This window comes from Bacidia gigantensis (assembly GCF_019456465.1).
Source record: "Bacidia gigantensis strain McMullin 20006 chromosome Unknown contig_244, whole genome shotgun sequence".
Lineage (NCBI taxonomy): Eukaryota > Fungi > Ascomycota > Lecanoromycetes > Lecanorales > Ramalinaceae > Bacidia > Bacidia gigantensis.
Window position 1 is genome coordinate 780,200 of NW_025408600.1, and position 19,314 is coordinate 799,513.

Consider the following 19,314-nt stretch of genomic DNA (forward strand, 5'->3'; position numbering starts at 1 on the left):
AGCTCAAATTCACTCTTGTGACTCCCCAACGCTTGACTAACCAAGATACCCTCAGGCCTGACTTTTTAAACTCTACATCATTTGACACTCTGACTGAAAATAATCTTCACCTTGACCCACCTCTACATACTCGCGAACCACCTACACGCTTTGCCCCTTTTTCTGAGGACAATCTTCGACCATACAACCCAGCCTTTAGACACCTAACACCACCTCAAACATTTTCAAGACCTAGGCGCTGGCACTCCACTAGTCGCCAAGGCACTCCATCTCCCAGCAAGTCTCAGCAAACTCCATCTTCATTTGTCGACCTCACGGAGGACTCGCCCGTCATGGCACCATCAACACGTAATGCGAAAATAAGCAAACGCCCCCCAACAGATGTACCACAAAGCAACTCCACATCTAATAAACGTAGGCGAGTCGGGTCTGCGGAACAAAAAGTTGAAGAGGTGGATCTTAGAGACGTGAACTCTGATTCTGATCTCGCTCGCGTTCTCGAGCGTCAAAGAGCAGCCACGGTGAAAGCCCAGCAGGATGAAGCGGATAAGCCGACGAAATTAGCCGGTGTCACCTGCGTAATATGCATGGAGGAGATGACAAACATCACTGTAACCCATTGCGGTCAGTGATACGTCCCGTCCGGTTGAATCACTACTGACATTACACAAGGTCACATGTTTTGTCACACTTGTCTTATGGAATGTTTGATTGCAGGCGAGAATCAAGACGGGAAAGGACAGTCAAAATGCCCAATGTGTCGAAAGATCGTTCGACGTCCAAAGGACAAGGGCGTCGGCCAGAATGTTATCCCCCTCGAGATTAAAGTTGCCACTAGTGGAAGAGCGTAATGCTCGTGAAATTTCACGGCGAGATTCTTCACTGGGTGATCAAGATTTCTGATTTGGCCGTTTTCGACGACCAAAAAGAACGTAGGCTCAGAAGTCAACGTCTCCTAGACGTAATTCAAAGAAACAAGCGGAGGGACGAAGAAGAAAAAGACGACAAAATAACATTATGTACAAATTCATCTGCCATCTTCATGAACACCCCGGCTTGTTTTGCATGAGGCATGAGTTGCTTGAAAGCTTTGAGCAGACACAGTCGTTGTATGAGGTGGTCTGTTCAGATGAATGGTCCATTCTATCATGAATCGCTTCTTTGCCATTGAATACTACGAGCGGTTCCATTAGTCAAAGGAGCCTTCGTACCTCCTATTGCTACTCTACCTTGCCTGTGGCTGCGGGTGGTGTCATGCAACCCTATAGTTTGTTTCTTAGGCTTTACTTCGCCCGATAGCCGCCCGAAGGCTATTTCTTCGCAGCTAACACCACCAACTGCCTACGAGCAGTATTCATTGGAACACTCAAGAGTGTTGATGAGTAGATTCTGGCTCAACACGCAATCGCCCGTTTTGATACGGTACAGGGCATGATCGATCGCTAGGACTTCCGAAGCATGCGTCGAACCTCGTAATTAGGATACTCTGAAGTTCGACATGGCCACCAGTCGTAGAGTCGTCGTGCTGAGCGGAGGCTCAGCAGCTAACAACTTGGTGGACGTTTTTGATGAAGTGATCCAGAAGAACGGATGCTCTCTGACCTACATCATTCCAATATCAGACAATGGTGGTTCATCGTCCGAATTGATCCGCGTTTTTGGCGGACCTGGTATAGGAGACATAAGAAGTAGGTGTGCCTGATGTGCTGTGGCTCTCCTTGATGCGATGCCGTCTGAATGTGATCTTCTTCATGCGTCAGGCTATTTGTTTCTTCGTTCCGTTGGGGAAGCCCATGCTTTCAGAATGCCAGGCCAACAAAAACAGGTCGCCTTGTTCGCTTGATTCCCCCCTCACATGAGCACATTCGCAACCTCTTCAACCACCGGCTGGCGGCTATGCCAGAGAGTGGGGAAGCCGAGTTTCTCACTATTCTTAATGGCACATCGTCGCTGTACGACCAAATTCCAGCAGCTCAAGGGATGCTCATTCGATCGATACTCTCTCATTTGTACCTTGAAATCTTGAAAAGGAATAGACCTCCATCATCCACTTTCTCTTTCCAATCAGCTTCGATTGGTAACTTGTTCCTCACCGGTGCTAGACTATTTTCAGGGTCATTTGAGTCGGCCATCTACTTGCTCGCAACGATGGGAGGGGTACAAGAAGCCAGAACGTCAGTGCTACCTGCAATTGTCAGTAACTTCTCTCACCATATTGCTGCGGGACTCGAAAACGGCACTATCATCACGGGCCAGAATGCGATTAGTCACCCCAGTGAGCCGACGGCACTGAACCAAGCGGATTTACAGGATGATTATCGTTACAGAAACCCTCTAGCCAATGGGAACGATACGACCATTGAAGATGCTAATCTCCCTGGATCGCTCCCGACTTTGCGGAAGCCTAATATTGCGTTCTCTAAGGTATCTGAGGAGCCCCTTCCAGCTCGTATCGAACGTATATGGTACATCAATCCATATGGGCACGAGATGTTGCCACCGGCAAACCCAAAAGTTTTAACATCAATCAGCTCTGCGGACGCCCTCATCTATAGCATTGGGAGCTTGTACACGTCAATCGTCCCCTCTCTGATTTTGCAAGGAGTCGGTGCACGTATTAGTGGGCCTAGTGGTCCAAGATTCAAAATCCTCATCCTGAACGGCAGCCTTGATCGCGAGACGGGCAATTATGCAGCATGTGACTACCTCGATGCAGTGACCAGAGCATGTGTGCAGAGTCAAAGCGCATCAGCCGGCTCGAATCCAACTGCTGATAGGAATGAGTGGCGCAAATATGTCACACATCTATTTTACCTTGAGGGAGATGGTGTGCCCTTCACCGATCAGAACGAGTGCACGGAGTATGGGATTGAATGCGTCAGACTTTATGGTCGTAAGACGACAAATGGCGCAGTCAATTATAACGAGTCAGCTTTAAGTCAGGCCTTATGTGCAATTCTCGGCAAGAGAGAAAAAGGAGAGAGAAGCCGGCGGAACACGCTTCTCCCGTAGAACATACTCTGCTACTACGAGGAACTCGGTTTGGGATTGGCTCAAAGACATACATGGCTCTCCTTCTATTAAGGCACTGTGAAGCTTTCGCAAGTCACTTTCATGTACTATCTTACGTCCTGCAACTCGTATACATTACCACTAGTGTCTGCTTCGACGATATGCTCACCGTCCTTTTCTTGAGGTCTGTCGTGACCAGAAACTTCATGCGTTTGAAAAGCAGATATTGGGTCCCATGCAGACACTGCAGATTCTGCGGGTAGTGCATCTGAGCCTCGCCTGCTTCGCCGCCGCACGAGATAGGCCACGGCCGTTCTTAATATCGCTACCACTACGACAGCTCCTACAACTATCCCGGCAATGACGCCGGGTGATATTCCTGACTTGGAGGTCTTTGCAGCGATAGTAGTAGTTCCATTCGTGCTCGCAGACGTTCCTTTAAGGGTTGAAGTCATGTACTTTGGGACTGTCTTTCCGAATACCACCTCCGGAGCACTATCATTGAAGCCGTTGATAGGACACCTGACTGTTGCCTGACCTGATGGACTGAGAAAAAAACTTTAGTCCAACGAGTAGTGTTACGTGCCATCTACACTCACCTGCCGCCAATGATCTTAGACACAGGAGCCGGCACACCCTATACTCGTGGTGTAAGGGAGAACTGTTTCTGCCACTCGAATGTAGTGAGATCTAGTACACAGATTGCCGCATGTGAGGGGTCACAGCTTTTCATTCTTGAGATTTCGATTCTGATTCTTGATCAATCCGCCTAGAGCAACCATCTGCCGGTCTCTATAGATTTCACACATGTGCATGTAGCGACCACTGATGCCTTCTAGTAGATGATCTTAGTTTTGTTTATCTGAAACCCTCACCCAGCGAAAAGATAGCAGCGCTAGAACGTTCACGTCCTCAAACGCCCTCTCACCACCGAGGTCCCAACCACCGTAAATAGTCATTTGAAAGCTGGAGTCGTCAGATGAGGCAGAAGCTACTGAGCAATGATGCGCTCGCGGCCTTGGTATATCACCAGAGGCAGTTAGGTTGAACCTGCGGTACCAACATGAATTTGATCATGGCTGCGCACCTGATCCTCGAGGAGAACGTACCATCTTCGCGGATCAAGGTCGTATACCATGACCTGAACCATGTCTCGCTGAGCATAGTCTCCTTGCTGCTAGAGGTTAACGTGTAGCTTAAGCCAAAATTTGATAGGAGCAGACGCACGTTAAGATATCCACCCACTGCAATCAGCACATAACTCGAGCCAAGGCGGACGTATTGCATGGTTGCGCCGACAAGAGGTGGGACGTTCTGAGTCTCATTCGTTCAACTTAGTGAATCTGGATTCGGTGCGTGGAAGCGAACCATGCCTTTTGGCCCCGGTGTGTCATCAAGTCCTCCGGTGACAAAACTGAGACCTAACCCTGCCGTACTTGTTGTTGCTGAGCCGGTGAAAGTTCGATCGAGGCCGTTGAAATTGCCGCCGCTAACACTCATATTGGCCCATGTTTGAGATGTAGCGTTATATGATCCAACCGTATTCGTACAATCGGTGTTGTTTGGCCCTCTGACTCCCCCAAAGCTGTACATTGTCGTTGAGTCCGCATCCGTGAAGAATGTACCCTCGCCCGACCCTTGGGCCCCTGGCACTTCAGTCGGGTGAAGGATATCCTGTGAGATCAACCCGTCAACCACAAAGGAGGCATTCAAATTCAGCCAATACAGATATCTCTCTAAGTAAAGGTCAACACATTCGTTAAAAGAATATTGCGAGTGAGAGCTGCCATATCTAGAGACGTAATATCGCCGGCTCTGAACGTATGCTCACCGCCCTCGAAGTATAGCTCGTTGTTAACAACGATAGCTGAGCTTTCATAATACGGTGGTGGCACGGAATAGAGGACAGCCTACTGACATCGATGTGCCTGTAGATAGCAGGGATTCCCCTGGTTCTTCCCTCCGTCACCGGGGATCAGACTGACAGGAGGATTGGCGAAGACCAAGGGAACGGATACCACCAGCAGTGTAGCAAACATTGGTATTCGAGACATCTGTTCTTGCGGAAACAGAAGAAAAGGGATGTATGAAGATGACAACAGCAGGACGAAGACTTTGCACGCAGGAGTGCATTGATGCACTCAGATGGTCAAAGAGGAAGACATAGTTACGACCACGACAAGCCAGTATCATTCTCAAGAATAATACTTGTAGCAAGGCTATGTTCAGCCTGAAGATACAAGCCAAGAAGCTCCAAAGCAACAAATCCCAAATATAGGTTCGGTCCTGTTGGATCAGAGACGCGATGTACGCTTATTAAAACTCGCATAAGCAAGATAAGCCTCCAAGTTCTTTCCTCAAGGACTTACCGAACGGGATGGATCATGAACCTTGAAGCGATGGCTTGTGCAAGGCTGAAGGAGTCTGACGACTCGGTGACCTGGTCCACATGCGGTTCAGTACTTAAGACTTAGCTCCTAGTGCTCACTTAATGAAATCCGAACAGGCAACCGTGCTAAGCGCGACATCATACTTGAGCCTTCTACCACCACATCAATTCCAATAACAATGACCCGAAAGGGTTACACCCTATTACGCACGGTGTAGTATCAATGCGACCGGCGCCTACCAAGAAAACACGTCCATATTTACAAATATTCACAGAGCGGGTAAGCTTACTCATTACACACATAGCATAATCGAAACAAGCGAATTCATCCCACCAAAATCAAGAGCTCGTATCACACAAATCGGGTTGAGACTGACCAGCTTGTCCGGCCCATACATCATCTGGCTGTAGGCAATTGGTTGGCGACAACTGCTGAAGGCTTGAGATAGTCCGGGTTCCCCTTGTAGGAGGGCCCTGCGGCGCAGCCTTCGATGATGATATTGCTAGTTGTTCCGTACTTCGTGGCGAGCTTTTTGGAGAAGCAGTGTTCATTGCGGCTGGACCTTTAACATTCGTCTCCGTGCCCAGAGACGGTGTAGGTGCACAACTCACTTGCAGGCCAGAGGTGAACTGAGCAAGACCTGCCGGTTGGAGTGCGTCCGCAGGACCGGGAGGCAGAACGCCAACGTATGCATTGAAATTATATATGCCACAAATGCAGTGATCGACAATATTCTTGAGACTGGTCCCACTTAGGACGTTCTGGCCATTTCGTTGGACGGCGAACGATTGCTCCCCAATTCCCATGTCGACAGCCCAGGCTGATGCTCCTGCTGGAGCGGCAAATGTTTCTGTATTAGTACCGGAGTTGATTGTGAGCTGTCCCGGCTGTTTGAGATGAGTCACGACAAAGACCTGATCTAATAATGTCTCAGCTCCGTTCGGCTTCCCCATGAAATAATTTGGATTCGGGGTAGGCGACGGCCAGGGCTTGTTGCACGTATCAGTGTCATCGCACTCCACCCCTTTTGGCGTCGGTCGGTACCAGTAGTATAGATTATCATTCTCAATATGTGCATCGGGCTTCTGCTCGCCGTTCTTAAAAGCTGCAATATATGGTACTGCCATATATAACCAGCCATTGTGAGGCATGTCATTCGTCCACTTGGAATTCCCATCATCACTATGAGGTGAAGATAGTGGTCCAATGTAATGCGATTCACCATAGTCATTCCAGGTGAGTATCTCTAGCCACTGGGCGCCTGAATTCAAGACTTCGTTCCAACGACTGTGCCAGAGAAGGTCCGAGGGGAATACCCAGTTCTTACTATACGGGACTTCCAATCCATAATGGCAACTAAACCAAGATGAAACCGGCAATAGATAGGGCTTGTCAGGCTTGAGGGCCATCATATAATTATTGTCACCATCCGCAACAGAGTAGTTGTTTCCATCACTTGGCGCCTTATTGTCGCCATTATTAGGCCACGCCATCCAATTGAAAAGACCATCTGCTCCACCGAGATCCTTGTAATTAAAATTTGGTACAACAAGCAACTCTACTCCCTTGTTTGCCCTCACAGTCTGACGGATAGAGTTAACATTCAAGCCGTCACCCGCGAAGGTTGAAACGAAGGCCCTGCCTCCTATCTTCAGTTGGGCTTGCTGCGTAACCCAGTTGCTAAGTAGGGTGGCCATTTCAGTGGCTTGATCAATACTATACCAATTGAAATCGAATGAAAGGAACACGCTCAGGCCATTCTTGGCAGCCGAGCCGTAAGCATATTGGAGTTGTTTTGGCACCCAGTCGTCACGTCCAATGTTCAAAGCAAAGGCATCAATTCCAGCACTCTTCGCTGCTATCATGTCGTTGTCATAGTCAGCCGTAGAGTCTTTGCCCGCTCCGACCTGTAAGGAAATATTTTAGCCACATCTACAGATGGTAAAAGCCGTGCTGGGCACACCATGAAATGACAGAACACAAGCTTCTCTGTGGCCTGACGAGAATGTAATGACCCATGGCGAGAGAGAGGAGTTGTCGTGACGAGACAGGTGAATAGCAAGAAAGCTAGGCTGACATATCTGGATATCTTGTCCCCCATACTTGTGTTTATAGATGGAAGTTTCGGAGTCGATTTCTGCACTTTAGCACATATATTCAAGCGAAGGAAAGATTATGTATGTTTCAGACACGAAGAAGCGCCCCAGTACCCTCAAGTTCGGAGAAAAGATAAAATGAAGGACAGCAAGCAGAACGAGCAGAGTGATCAACGATGCAGAATATATGAAGAAAGGGCTTCGAACGCCGCAAATTGAGGGCCAGGGGCAATCTGTGGTTTGGCCATGGGATCAAGCAGTAGCCAGCGGTTCTGGCCATTGAGGAAGCCATACGGTGATACACATTTCAATGGAGACGAGGGTGCTGAGGCGAGATTGGAGGGCTGTGAGTATATTGACTGGATTGCCTCCCCGGTCTACCATCATGAGGCAGAATTGCATGACCTCCCCCTCACTCCTCTCGAGTTGACCGCCGTGCCCCTTGTATGACCAAGGAAGGCGTTTCACCACAAGCTCTAGTGTGTGAACCGTCGAAGAACCAGTCATGAAGAAGGTTAAGACCGAAGGCGTGGGATCCAACGTTGCGATTTGTGCTGACAGCATCACGAGGTAGATGTCAAAGCTTTTGCGGGGAGAGAAGGGGGATCGGTGTGATCGATGACAATGCATTGTTTGCGGGACGAATGACCAGATGAAATGCCTCAATGATAAAATAAATAACAATAGCCGAGCGCAAAGCCCAACACGCCGCTTGGCGCCGGCAGGGATTCGCCCAAATGCCACATGGAAGTGCCGGTTTGCCGTACCAGTGCCAAGAGATTAGATTGAAAGATTGGCGTGCATGCTTTGAGTTTGAGATGAGATCGAGATTGGTTCACACAAAATGTTTGATTTACGCGTGCAGCAAGAAGAGAGCAAACGCTTCAAGTCATATACTGTAATGAGGACCGACCTGTCCCAAGCTTTTACTCGCAGGGATGTCGTCCCAGGCTCGCGACTATGCGACAGGAGGGCAACCTACCGAGCTCAAGACAAGCCCCTTGAGGCCGACGCATCTCGACTTAGAGGCGCAATCGCTTCCAACGTCCACCGAGAAGATAGAAGCCGTATCTCCAGTATCACCTACCGATTCGGTCCGTTTTCGAAAGGTCGCTCGCTCTAACACGGCCAAGACATATCGGCCCGATCGACGAGGTCAAGAATGGCTCCCAGGCTCAGAACCTGGCATAGATGTGTCTTCTGGCGGTCAGCCGCGGTCTAGCCTCCTTCAGATTCACGAGGAATGTGAGATCACGATTGTCGATTTTGCCCAAGATGATATGAAGCTACATCACCTAGACAACTGCACTTTGGCCAACTTTCTAACCAATCCGCGCCCTGTCTGGTCAGATTGCAGATGGATCAATGTCAATGGCTTGAGCTGGGATGTTATAGAAATCCTTGGAAAGGACAGATACTTACATAGGCTAGCCATTGAAGATCTCATGAACCCAAGGAATAGAACGAAAGCAGATTGGTACTCCGATCATACGTTCATAGTCCTGCCCCTTCAAAAGCTCATTCATTACAACGCTGACTCCAATCCTGATTCTGACTCATCGGAGGCTGAGAAGGATGACAAAGAGCTGAGGGATTCTGGGAGAAAACAGAGGCAGAAGAGAGGGAAGCGTAGGTGGTGGCCCAGCAGCTGGAGGAGGAGGGAAGCAAAATGCGAGTCGGGACCTGTTGTTTCGAAACTTGAACACACGAGTAATGGCTCACTTCAAGATTGCATTACCCCTAGGCCACGGACTGCCACGAACAAGACGCGGACTCTGCAGCGGTATCTAGGTGGACCAAATCAAGAACGAATTGATTATATGGAGAAGCACTCGGCGTTAGCGCCTAAAAGACTAGCGGTTGGCGTCGAACAGGTGTCCATCTTTCTCACTTCGGACAATACTGTCATCTCATTCTTTGAAAGCTCGGCTGATGACGTTGAGACTCCTCTTATCCGGCGACTTAATACACCGGAAACCATTCTAAGGCGATCCAGTGACGCAAGTATGATTTGTCAGGCTATCATTGATGCTATCATTGATCTCTCCATCCCCGTCGCCACTGCTTATCAAGATGTCGCAGGCGAATTAGAGCTCAACGTCCTGACCGAAGCTGATGTAAGACATGCCTCAGCCCTCTATGTTCTCACATCGGAGATCGTCAGCTTCAGGAGCAATATTTCCCCTATTGTCAACCTTGTGAACGCTTTGCGAGACCACAAGCCAGAGCCTGTCGGCACCCCTGGCCTCACAGGGAGATCAGGACGCATCAGTTCTAGTGTCACGATCAGTGCAACAGCTCAAATATATTTCCGTGACGTAGAGGACCATTGCGTCTTGCTGATGGATGGAGTGGATCAGATGAGGAGATCTGCAGACAACATGATTGATTTGATCTTCAACACGAATAGTGCCCGTCAGAATGAAAGTATGAAACAACTGACGCTTGTGACCATCCTTTTTCTACCGTTGACTTTCCTCACTGGCTACTTCGGAATGAATTTCGAGGACTTCACAGGTATGTCTTGATGCTTTAGTATGCCCGTGTGGGTCTCCTCACTTTCCACATCTGTCCGTTCGTGCCCATCGTTCTCACCACTGGCCTTGCATATATCCGTTTTCATCGAGCAAGGCTAATGCAAAGGCATCTGTGCAGGGGCTCATAATAACTCTGATGCGTAAGCATCACTCTCGCCCTTGCTCAATGTGGTTATCGCTGACTGTGGCTAGATACTTCTGGAAGATTGCGATTCCGGTATGTTTTGTGGTTGCTTTATGGCTTATGTAAGCCCATACGGATGAACTCTCAATCGGTCTTGCTGCTAAGACTTGATATAGGCAAGATTCCATACGCTATGTGTTGGTCAAGAAATGGCAAAAGAGGACGATCTCCCAGACAAGGAAAGCCAGGGAGCTCAGACAGCAGAAGTCGAAACAAGGTTGATTGACACAGATATACTTGCCTTACCACCGAGAACCTCAAGTGGATAGGCAATTGCTATGATACAAGCGGTCAAGATGATCACTTAGGTCTCCAATGACACCTCGCGCTTGACAACGGCTATCGCCACTGATCAGGCGGTGACACCCTGGAATGAATGGATTGAGTAGTTCTACCAGTCACAAAATCAAAGTGTCCAGTGAGAAGTGCATGATGTTATCAGCGACTAGAAGGCAAGCATAGCTATTCAGGAACCCAGGACGGTGCAGCTGCGCATGTATCCAACTTGGGGCAAACTTGTTTCGAAGCACACGGATTGGACGTGTGCAATCGATCGCCAGCATATTGATGCTCGAACGTTCTCAGTATGGGCAAAGCCCATGGTAGTGCATCTTGAAAATGCAATGAGGGATGCGCGGCTAGTTGCCGCCACTCTTTTTCGTCACTCGATCGTGATGACAAAAGGTAGCCCTTCCTGGCGCTGCATGATCTCTACATGGCAACTGTGCATCCTACTTCTGCTCATATAGATTCGCCCTCGTCATGTCTCGACAAAGTAGCGCTTCATCAATTGCTAATCGCTCTGTTGCTTGGAAAATCCAAGCCACCTTCATGGTCACTCGAAGGCAAGTCAAACGGACAGCCAGCATGTCACTGAATATTGCGCTAACATTAAATAAGACTATCTTGCGTCGCTTCGGTCTTGTATTGTCGATGGTCGGCGATCAGAGTCTGTCACCACTGACAGATTTGTCAACGAAGACGTATTTTGGCTTGAGGCCTCCAAGAGAGCTGAGGATGTGCGAGTCATGCAACTCTCTCAGATTGTAGTGCATGATTCGGCGGCAGAGGATCACGAGCCTCGCAATCCCACTACACCCCACGCACCAAATTCGAGGAGAAAAAGAAAAAGGTCGAGTCCTAAGCAGACTCGACCAGTCACAGTATCTTTGACAGACGAGGTTGGTCTCAACGAGCTCAAGCATCGAAAAATGTGTCGCATTCTCAACTATGGGCAGGAACCTGACCACAGTGAAATCGAGGCCGATAGGATCGGTAAGAGGGTAGCCACTACGAAAAGTGGGGCCTGATGCTCATTCACGAGGTGACGCTTGCCTAGATTCCTTGTTTCTTCTACAGCAATCACTCAACAACAATGCTACCTCGCCCAGAAACCTGTGTTCAACTAATAGCCATTTGCTGCATGGTATACGGCTATTAATTGGCCAAGTCGTAGCGGCGGACCAGGTATCGACGAATGGCATGCAGCAACTTCCGCTTCAGAAATTAGCAGCGATGACCAATTTTTATCCCAAAATTTTGCTTTCCATGGAGAGGTTTGCAGCGGACGAATCTTTGTTATCAGTCTCCATCTACGACATGATTCAAGTATTCAGATCGCTTTTTGAGGCCACCGTCAGCACATCAGTCGCAGAATCTGAAACAAGCACAGTCACCCAAGTGAATCGTGTGGCTACATCAAACAGCATTCGTCTTACCTTTCCTCTGTCAGCATCTCACGAATTGCTTCATCGCCAGAAGAGCACAGCAAAACTTTGTTCAATTTCTGTAGCAATGCTCAGATGCCTACAGCCAAATATGAAGGGGCATGAGGAGATATTGGAAGGAACGCTGTTCCATCTCCTCAAGATAGTCGGTCAACGTCTTGATTGGGCGATGTGGGACGATGACGACTTTCCGACGGTTGAGCCGGAAGAAACAGCGCAGGCACAAGTAGACGGCACAGGTGTGAGCAACCATGAAAATCTTAAGTCTCAAGCCCCTTACCTGATCTGGTTGCTGGAGAAGTTGATCGAAGTTGCGGCAAAGTTTCCTCAGCGAGCACCTTGTGATATGAAGGCTATTGCAGCTACGACAAAGTTGACACGGCCGCCTCCGTGTAATTTGTCAAGGCCTTTGTGGATCAAATTGCAGCATACTCTCATCAAGGCTGTCTTCGGCGAAGAAGGCACAAAAGATTTCGAACCGTTTTTGCACAAGCAGCCTGCGCCAGAAGCCAACTTGCCAGAGTCGCAGCCCAGCCGGAACTCGGAAGATTCAAGGACGAACTTCAAAAAGGAGGTTTGGCGTATCCTGGGTTGGGATGTTTTGGGTGTCTACGTCAACGAAGCTATACCAGAGGAAGGCCGCAATCAAATCCTCGACGCGGCGAACTCGGCTGAAAATTGAAAGTCTTGGAATCACCGGGTATAGACAGAAAGATAAATCGAGCTTGGAGAAGTCTTCTGAGACTTCACGGCAAAGTATGACTAGTGAAGCTGCTCTGCTTTGAAAACGATGGTGTCTTTTGAAATTCGAAAACTCTCAAGACAGCTCATTATCGCTGAGATTGATTGTGCCTTCTTTTTCACACCTGCCTATTGATGCTAGTGGGACGAGAGTGGAGGCGCTTCAGCTCTCGGATCACGTACAGGATCTGGTTCACAGAGCAGGTTCCAACTTGGACTTGCCGACTCTGGTGACTGACTTAGCAGGCCCTCGAGTCAGAAGGAGCTTTATGATATCATTCTTCGTATTCCTACACCCAAAAGACAGCGTGCATGATATGTTACGACAAGCGGTCCTGACGAAAAGTCAAGTGTGATTTCCGATGGCTGCATGCCTGGAAAGTTGTGTTAGCTTGACTCTCAATGCCTTTTCACGGCATCGCATGTTGTGCAAGACCCAAGATCCTGCGTTACACTGCCGTTCATCCCCATTGTTTATGTGTTTTTAAGCCCCCCCCCAAGTGTTCCGCAGTAATCAGGAACTCGCTGTCGTCTGCTCAATTCTCGGTCTTGACTCCTTTGGAAAGCCTCTACCTTGACTCTTCGCTCACGTGTTCAACATGGCGCAAGGTCTATCACCATCTTGGATTTCGAAGCGGATATATCTTCCTGCTTTGTGTGTGTAAAAGGCACATCGCTATGGCTCATTATTGACCTTTCTAGTCGTCATCTTCGCAGGGGCAATGCGGGGCTTCACATTTGCACGTATCTCCTACCTGAACATAGCTGGCTCGGCCAAGAGCAGCTTCGCCAATAGCTCGGCACCTGGCCAATGGCACCAGGTGGTACTGGTTTCAGGGAGGACACTACAGAGTCGGTATCACCATGCACTTTGGGGCCGTCCTTCCCGCAGGATTTTTGATGGTCTGGCAGTTTGTTCCTGTCATTCGCCACAACTTACTTCCCTTTCACCGTATCAATAGATATGCCGTTGTTACTCTCCTCTATATCAGCAGTATTGGGGCCCTCATGATCGCTCGACGCTCTTTTGGTGGGTCGATCGAGACCTAGGCGGGAGTTGGCACGCTCGCTGTTTTGACTACTAGTGGCGTATCGCTTGCCTACTACAACATTGAGCGCCTACAGGTCGATCAGCATCGAGCATGGATGTTGAGAACGATGTTCTACGTGGGGACTATCATCACGCTCCGTATCATAATAATCTTCTCGGCGCTCATAAAATCCAGAATTGGTTCTTATGACACTAGCATGTGTTGCAATGAAATCATCCAGATATTCTAAAGCAACGATCAATTTAAAGACTGGTATCCCCTTTGCAATTCAACCACGGCTGGGATAAGGCCGTTGTGTATGCAACTCTCAAAAGGGGACGAGGGGAGCAGATCGCACCAAGTCTTGATATGATTTTTGGAATGGCCCTTTTGGCTTGCTTTGATCATTCATCTTGTTGGCGTCGAGATCTATTCAGCATTGACGCCAAGGGAAAGTAACAGGCTAAGACAAGTGAGTTACGAAAAGCAGACGGAGAGGGGCTTCACAAATCCAGGGTCTTCAGGTTTGACTTGTGATCGGATTGGTGACGCAGAGAGATGGGTCCCGTCGAAGCAGTAAGATTTGAAGAATTGTATTTGCGTTTTTAAGAACACGCTCCAATGGCAAGGCTCACGCAAGAGGATGTCATCATTGCTGAATAGGGCTCATATTAATAGGAAGGATCTTCCGCATTGTAGAAGGTGCTTTTACTCAAGCACCCCCCATGCTACACTGGGGTTCTAAGAAGGAGCTTTGAAGCTTAGCGGACAACCTTGATCATAGTGACCGAGTTCATTATTCATAGACCGGCACCAAATGAGCTTCTCAAGAGTTCGGCGCTGTTAGTCGACAGAGGGCCAAGATTCGATATCGCTGACTGCTTTCATTCCAGCCACAGTAGGACTTTTTTTCGTCAAGTCTCCACGGGACTCTTTGTCTGCTACGCATCGCTCGTATTTCCGGTACAGCACCGTGTCATCGATCTCTGTAACCTTCGGGAAACGTCGCTCACCGCCTCGTTTGCGCGTTTGTATTTCCAGCCCCCTTCACAAGATAAAGAGGTTGCGTACGGTCTGGAACGAATACTCGCATACTTTTATCGCATCTCCCAAACGTGCAGTAACCGACCCTCGAGCAATCTCAGTCGCTGTAAGCAAGCGTACCTATTGAAGGCTGGGCTGAGCCTCAAACTTGCAGACTTTCCTATTATTGATAATGACAGCTTAGAACGTAAAAAGAGAAATGCCCTCTGATATTGCTCGAGTGCTTGTACTGGGAATTTTCGTTGCGCACTCTTAGCGAGGCAATACTTTACTTGAGCCAAGGAGGCTTTCATCACAGCGAACCGTCGTTGTACAAGCAGCACACTAAAGGTGGGCAATCGAGGTCCTAGTGAAGGCTGTATCACATATCGGAGACGCAAAATTACATGTCATTGGTGTGGCTACTGTCTGTGAGTCATAAAACCTGTTGAAGCAATAGACAAGTCTAAACCGACATGTACTGGACGCCGGACCTCAGGATTTGTTTGCCAGGGCTCCAAGTCAGATCTAGCAGTCCCCACAACGAAAGTTGGCCGAACAACGGGCGCGGCTCTTCGTTTCTCAACCAATGGTAAATGGTAATGCCTTTCCACGAGTTGCACAGACTTTGAGGAGGGCAAACAAACCCCCTTCATTTCTTTCAGAGCTACGGTTTTCTGTATCTGGTGGTCAAGTCTGTCGTAGCTTTCTCTTCAAGAATCCCTTGAGCCTGTTGGAGTGGACCTTATCTCTATTGCTGTTCGATTGCTCGCCGGTACGTGGACAGCCGTCGGTGTCTTGGCCGCCATGTACTTCCGTCAATCTCACCACCAACGTGATGTGTGTTGGTCTGGTTTGCATCTTTATGGTCTGCATTGGCGGAACTATTGAAAGAATGTGACAAAAAGTCGTTGATGCCAATCATCGTGTCGATATTTGCCCTCTTCCTGTGTGAAGTAAGCGCGTTGGTGAACCCAATCTGTCAGTTGCACGGACCGAGAGAGTCTGACGATGGATCTGACTCCATCCTCCTTCGGGAATTGCGATCACCTCCTCCGATAGCGCTCTTGCTCACGTTTCTTTTTCTCGGGATTTTCTTGCTTGATTGAGTCTCGAGAATCGTTGCAATACCACTCTTTGGACGAGCTACGTATTTTGGAAGGTGCGAGAGCCTTAATACTAGATTGAAACTCTCAGCAACATCAATATGACTATTTTATTTGATGATCTATGTCTTTTCACCGCTCTTTTTCGTGACCCTCGTCACGATCAAAACAAATATTTCAAAGGCAACCCGGCCAACCCAATCAATAGATTGCAATAGCAACGAAGCAGCAGAAGCGGACCTTTTTGGAGCTCAAAGATTGGCTTGAAGCTCACTGGACTATATGCTTACCACCCAAGTCGCTCTTTACGCATCCACTAGACATTAGCTGCGTTACTCAGGGCTCTCAGAAGACCTAAATACCATCAAGACCGCCGCAGCCTAACAGAGCTCGATTTTAGCGGAGGAGCCTTTCTAGTCACATTCACTGGAACTCGGGACGTGTTGATAAACGTTGCAGCTCATTGCAATCATGGAGAATGGACTGGTGAAAAATAATCCTGATACATACTGGCCCTATCACTCTCCACATGGCTTGAGAAAATATCTAGTACACCTGTAAAGCTCGCTGCTTCAATTGTCAGACCTATAATTGTGCGAAAAACATACCTACTTTATTTTAGCACGCTACAGGATCATTGGAAGGACGCTGCGACTAAGACTCTTGGTCCTGTTGAGATTCTTCAGTATCCTTCGCTACCGCTGTCTTGCTGTCCCAGTCTTGCCGCCAGACTTGTTTGTTGCAGTGTCCCATATGTGCTGCTATACCTTGCCACTAGGGGCGGAGCTTGTACAATGGCAGCTTACAGTACGCTCATAGACGTCTTGCCATGTCTTGAAAATGAAAGCAAATAATTGGAATACATAGCTGTGGCGCTTCCAGTAGTATGGAAGAGCTTAGGTCATGAAGGAGGTATCGGGTTTCTTGAGAAGCGATTTGGGGAGCGAAAGGCAAGACAAATTTGCAATACGGTCAGTGTAAACGAGACAGCTTGACAACAAGACGATGTCGTGAGCCTCGCTTGAAGAAGCCATGTGATATCAGCGCCACGAGAATGAGCATCAGTACTCGTCGAGATCTTAGCTGGTGCTCATAGCGTGTTGCTTTCTGTAAATGGACACGTGTTCGTTGGCAGCTGTTCCGTCTGTTGATTTCCAGTGAGATCAGTCCATTCTCCGAGATTTCTACACAATCAAATTCGCCGAAATCTGTCACAAAAATAATCGTAAGTATTAGTAAGAACACACCCAGAGGTGGATAGAACCCTCGGACGAATTTTCTTACCGAGCGGCCGCTACGTCCCCACGTAGAATTTATCATATATGCGCATATTTCGGCGTCCTTTATACACATGCAACGCTGTCACGCTTTCTTCATGAAAATATTCAATCTTTGAGAAGAGTTGATGCTCTATACTCTACCTTGGCCTAGATTTTCAAACCGGTGCTTGCGCAAAGTGAGAAATTGCAGATTCCAACACACCGTTTTGCCTGCGCATCCTGATGAATATTCTGCTTTCAATGAGCAGAAAGCAGCTCAGGACGAGTCTTATGGATCCGAAACCAAAAGTTTGCACAGCTTTCCACAAATCAAGGAGAAGACGACACCCAGAACAGACCCTTTACAGACAGTGACGGCATCAGGGTCTCCTTTGCAGCATGATTTTTCCAGAACAACAAGAGCTTCAGCGCTGGAGGGTCCTGCGGTGGATCAATTCGTTGAAAGGAAAGACCTCAACGAAGACTCTGGTTCTGCCCTCAAGCGGGATGGACAACGCCAGCTTACCGTCGAAGAAGGCCTACATGCGATCAGAAATGTGCTTGCTAAGAAAGATGATTACAATCTACTTGAGAACATCTACGAAATCCTGCAGCATGCCAACATTGCTGACTCAATTCCTACGTCAACCTATCTTGAAATTCTACGACGATCAGAAACCTGGGAAGAATTTATTCCCTTCCGAAGTATTTTTGCAGAACGATATGTGAAACATTATGGGCTTTTGGGTGGTCGAGTTCATCGAAAAAGTCGAGAGATCGAGCGAAGGAAGATGGTATTTGCTAGGCTTTGGAAGAGCCGAGTTGAAAGTGGACGTACCCTGTCAACGAGAGAGTACGCTCAAATACTGAAATTTGCACGAGGTGCATATGATGGCGTTGGCGCCTCGATAGCAATACGCGACATGCTATCTCGAAATGTGAAGCCTGATCTAGCATGCTACAATTATTACTTTGAGGCCAAGTCGTGGTCCGATGCATGGTACCCCGATGAACGCCAACGTTTGCGCGTTATACCGTTCCACCAAAAGAACAGGACCAAAGGCGAGTTGCGCCGCATTCATGGCGGCATCGAAATCAACCCCCATTGTGTTGGGCCTGGTGGGTTGAAAGAAGAGGTGACCCAAATGTTTACGCACATGGTAGACGCGGGTGTGATGCCCGATAGTACATCATATGGGCATTTGATTACAGCTCTAGCACGAGAAGGGAACCTACAAGGCGTCAAAGCAACTCTTCATAGTATCTGGGACGTGGACGTCGACGCCACCAGCTCTGAAGTCTATGTCGAACCCAGCAGCATGCCACAAAGTTCGCCTTTCTACCCCAACCAAAGCTTGCTCTTCATCATCGCCCACGCTTTTGGCAGCAACAACGACCTACCGAAAGCCCTACGCGCCGTGGGTCAGTTTTCTGAAAAATATGCATTGCTTATTGATACAGCCATTTGGGCGGAACTTCTTGAATGCGCTTACATGCTTTCGACTAAACGATATAAAAACCGGAAATTTGATGGTGCGCAGAGTGGACAACTTGCCCCTCCAGCAGTTGAGGATATGTTCAAAGTGCTAACCGGTGAGCCCTACAATTGCGAGCCGACATTACATATGCTTGACCGGCTTATTCGAAGTCTCGCGAGGAATTGTTGCTTGTCTCCAATGCTCAAATACATTACCTTAGGCCTAGAACTCTACCATCGAGAACACCAGCGATTTGTAGACTTCAACAGAAAGATGCCAGAGCGACCAAGCGAGCAACAACGGCAAGAGGCGCTCCGACTAAGGGATGATGTTTTCGCTTCTTTCGCGTCTGTCCACAATTGGTTTCTTTTGCTTCTGAGTGGACAGCGTTGGTATCGTGCTGATCGTACCAGCCAGATTCAAATGTGGCAAAGACAGCTGCTTCCTGATGTTGTTGATCTATTCTGGCGTTATCGACCACTCGAAGGCATTAAGTACGCCATAAAAACTGGCTTTGTCGAGCTACGGGATACAGAATCATCCTCGATATCGGGATTGTACATAGAACAAGGACGGCAAAAGGCTGAAGAGATTGCAAGGAGCAGGCTTGTCATACACAAAGATGAAACACCCAATTGGCTATCTTCCGATTGAGGACGTAGCCGCCAAGTGCCTTTTACGGAATCTGTGATCAAGCACTATCTACAATTGCTTCGATTCAAGGTGTGAA

The 19,314-nt window shown here is 48.4% G+C and overlaps 7 protein-coding genes across 7 annotated transcripts; 6 read left to right on the forward strand and 1 right to left on the reverse strand.

Annotated features, from left to right (window-relative positions):
* Positions 1 to 332: 332 nt before the first annotated feature.
* On the forward strand, positions 333 to 851 carry KY384_004884 (uncharacterized protein; the record flags this gene model as incomplete). The annotated part of the gene is made up of 2 exons (XM_044813387.1): positions 333 to 624; positions 718 to 851. 2 exons carry the CDS (start codon positions 333 to 335, stop codon positions 849 to 851), a joined length of 426 nt encoding a protein of 141 aa, XP_044669665.1.
* Positions 852 to 1,498: 647 nt separating this feature from the next.
* KY384_004885 (uncharacterized protein) lies at positions 1,499 to 3,012 on the forward strand (the record flags this gene model as incomplete). The annotated part of the gene is made up of 2 exons (XM_044813388.1): positions 1,499 to 1,688; positions 1,826 to 3,012. 2 exons carry the CDS (start codon positions 1,499 to 1,501, stop codon positions 3,010 to 3,012), a joined length of 1,377 nt encoding a protein of 458 aa, XP_044669666.1.
* Positions 3,013 to 3,119: 107 nt separating this feature from the next.
* Positions 3,120 to 8,005, reverse strand: KY384_004886 (uncharacterized protein; the record flags this gene model as incomplete). The annotated part of the gene is made up of 7 exons (XM_044813389.1): positions 3,120 to 3,558; positions 3,612 to 3,649; positions 4,100 to 4,186; positions 4,240 to 4,326; positions 4,381 to 4,748; positions 5,779 to 7,309; positions 7,817 to 8,005. The coding sequence occupies 7 exons, from the start codon at positions 8,003 to 8,005 to the stop codon at positions 3,120 to 3,122; spliced, it is 2,739 nt and encodes a 912-aa protein (XP_044669667.1).
* Positions 8,006 to 8,436: 431 nt separating this feature from the next.
* Positions 8,437 to 10,026, forward strand: KY384_004887 (uncharacterized protein; the record flags this gene model as incomplete). Its single annotated transcript, XM_044813390.1, has 1 exon — positions 8,437 to 10,026. One exon carries the CDS (start codon positions 8,437 to 8,439, stop codon positions 10,024 to 10,026), a length of 1,590 nt encoding a protein of 529 aa, XP_044669668.1.
* Positions 10,027 to 10,035: 9 nt separating this feature from the next.
* KY384_004888 (uncharacterized protein) lies at positions 10,036 to 10,488 on the forward strand (the record flags this gene model as incomplete). Its single annotated transcript, XM_044813391.1, has 2 exons — positions 10,036 to 10,068; positions 10,336 to 10,488. 2 exons carry the CDS (start codon positions 10,036 to 10,038, stop codon positions 10,486 to 10,488), a joined length of 186 nt encoding a protein of 61 aa, XP_044669669.1.
* A 942-nt stretch (positions 10,489 to 11,430) lies between these two features.
* On the forward strand, positions 11,431 to 12,628 carry KY384_004889 (uncharacterized protein; the record flags this gene model as incomplete). The annotated part of the gene is made up of 2 exons (XM_044813392.1): positions 11,431 to 11,494; positions 11,733 to 12,628. The coding sequence occupies 2 exons, from the start codon at positions 11,431 to 11,433 to the stop codon at positions 12,626 to 12,628; spliced, it is 960 nt and encodes a 319-aa protein (XP_044669670.1).
* Positions 12,629 to 17,252: 4,624 nt separating this feature from the next.
* KY384_004890 (uncharacterized protein) lies at positions 17,253 to 19,238 on the forward strand (the record flags this gene model as incomplete). Its single annotated transcript, XM_044813393.1, has 1 exon — positions 17,253 to 19,238. One exon carries the CDS (start codon positions 17,253 to 17,255, stop codon positions 19,236 to 19,238), a length of 1,986 nt encoding a protein of 661 aa, XP_044669671.1.
* Positions 19,239 to 19,314: the final 76 nt, after the last annotated feature.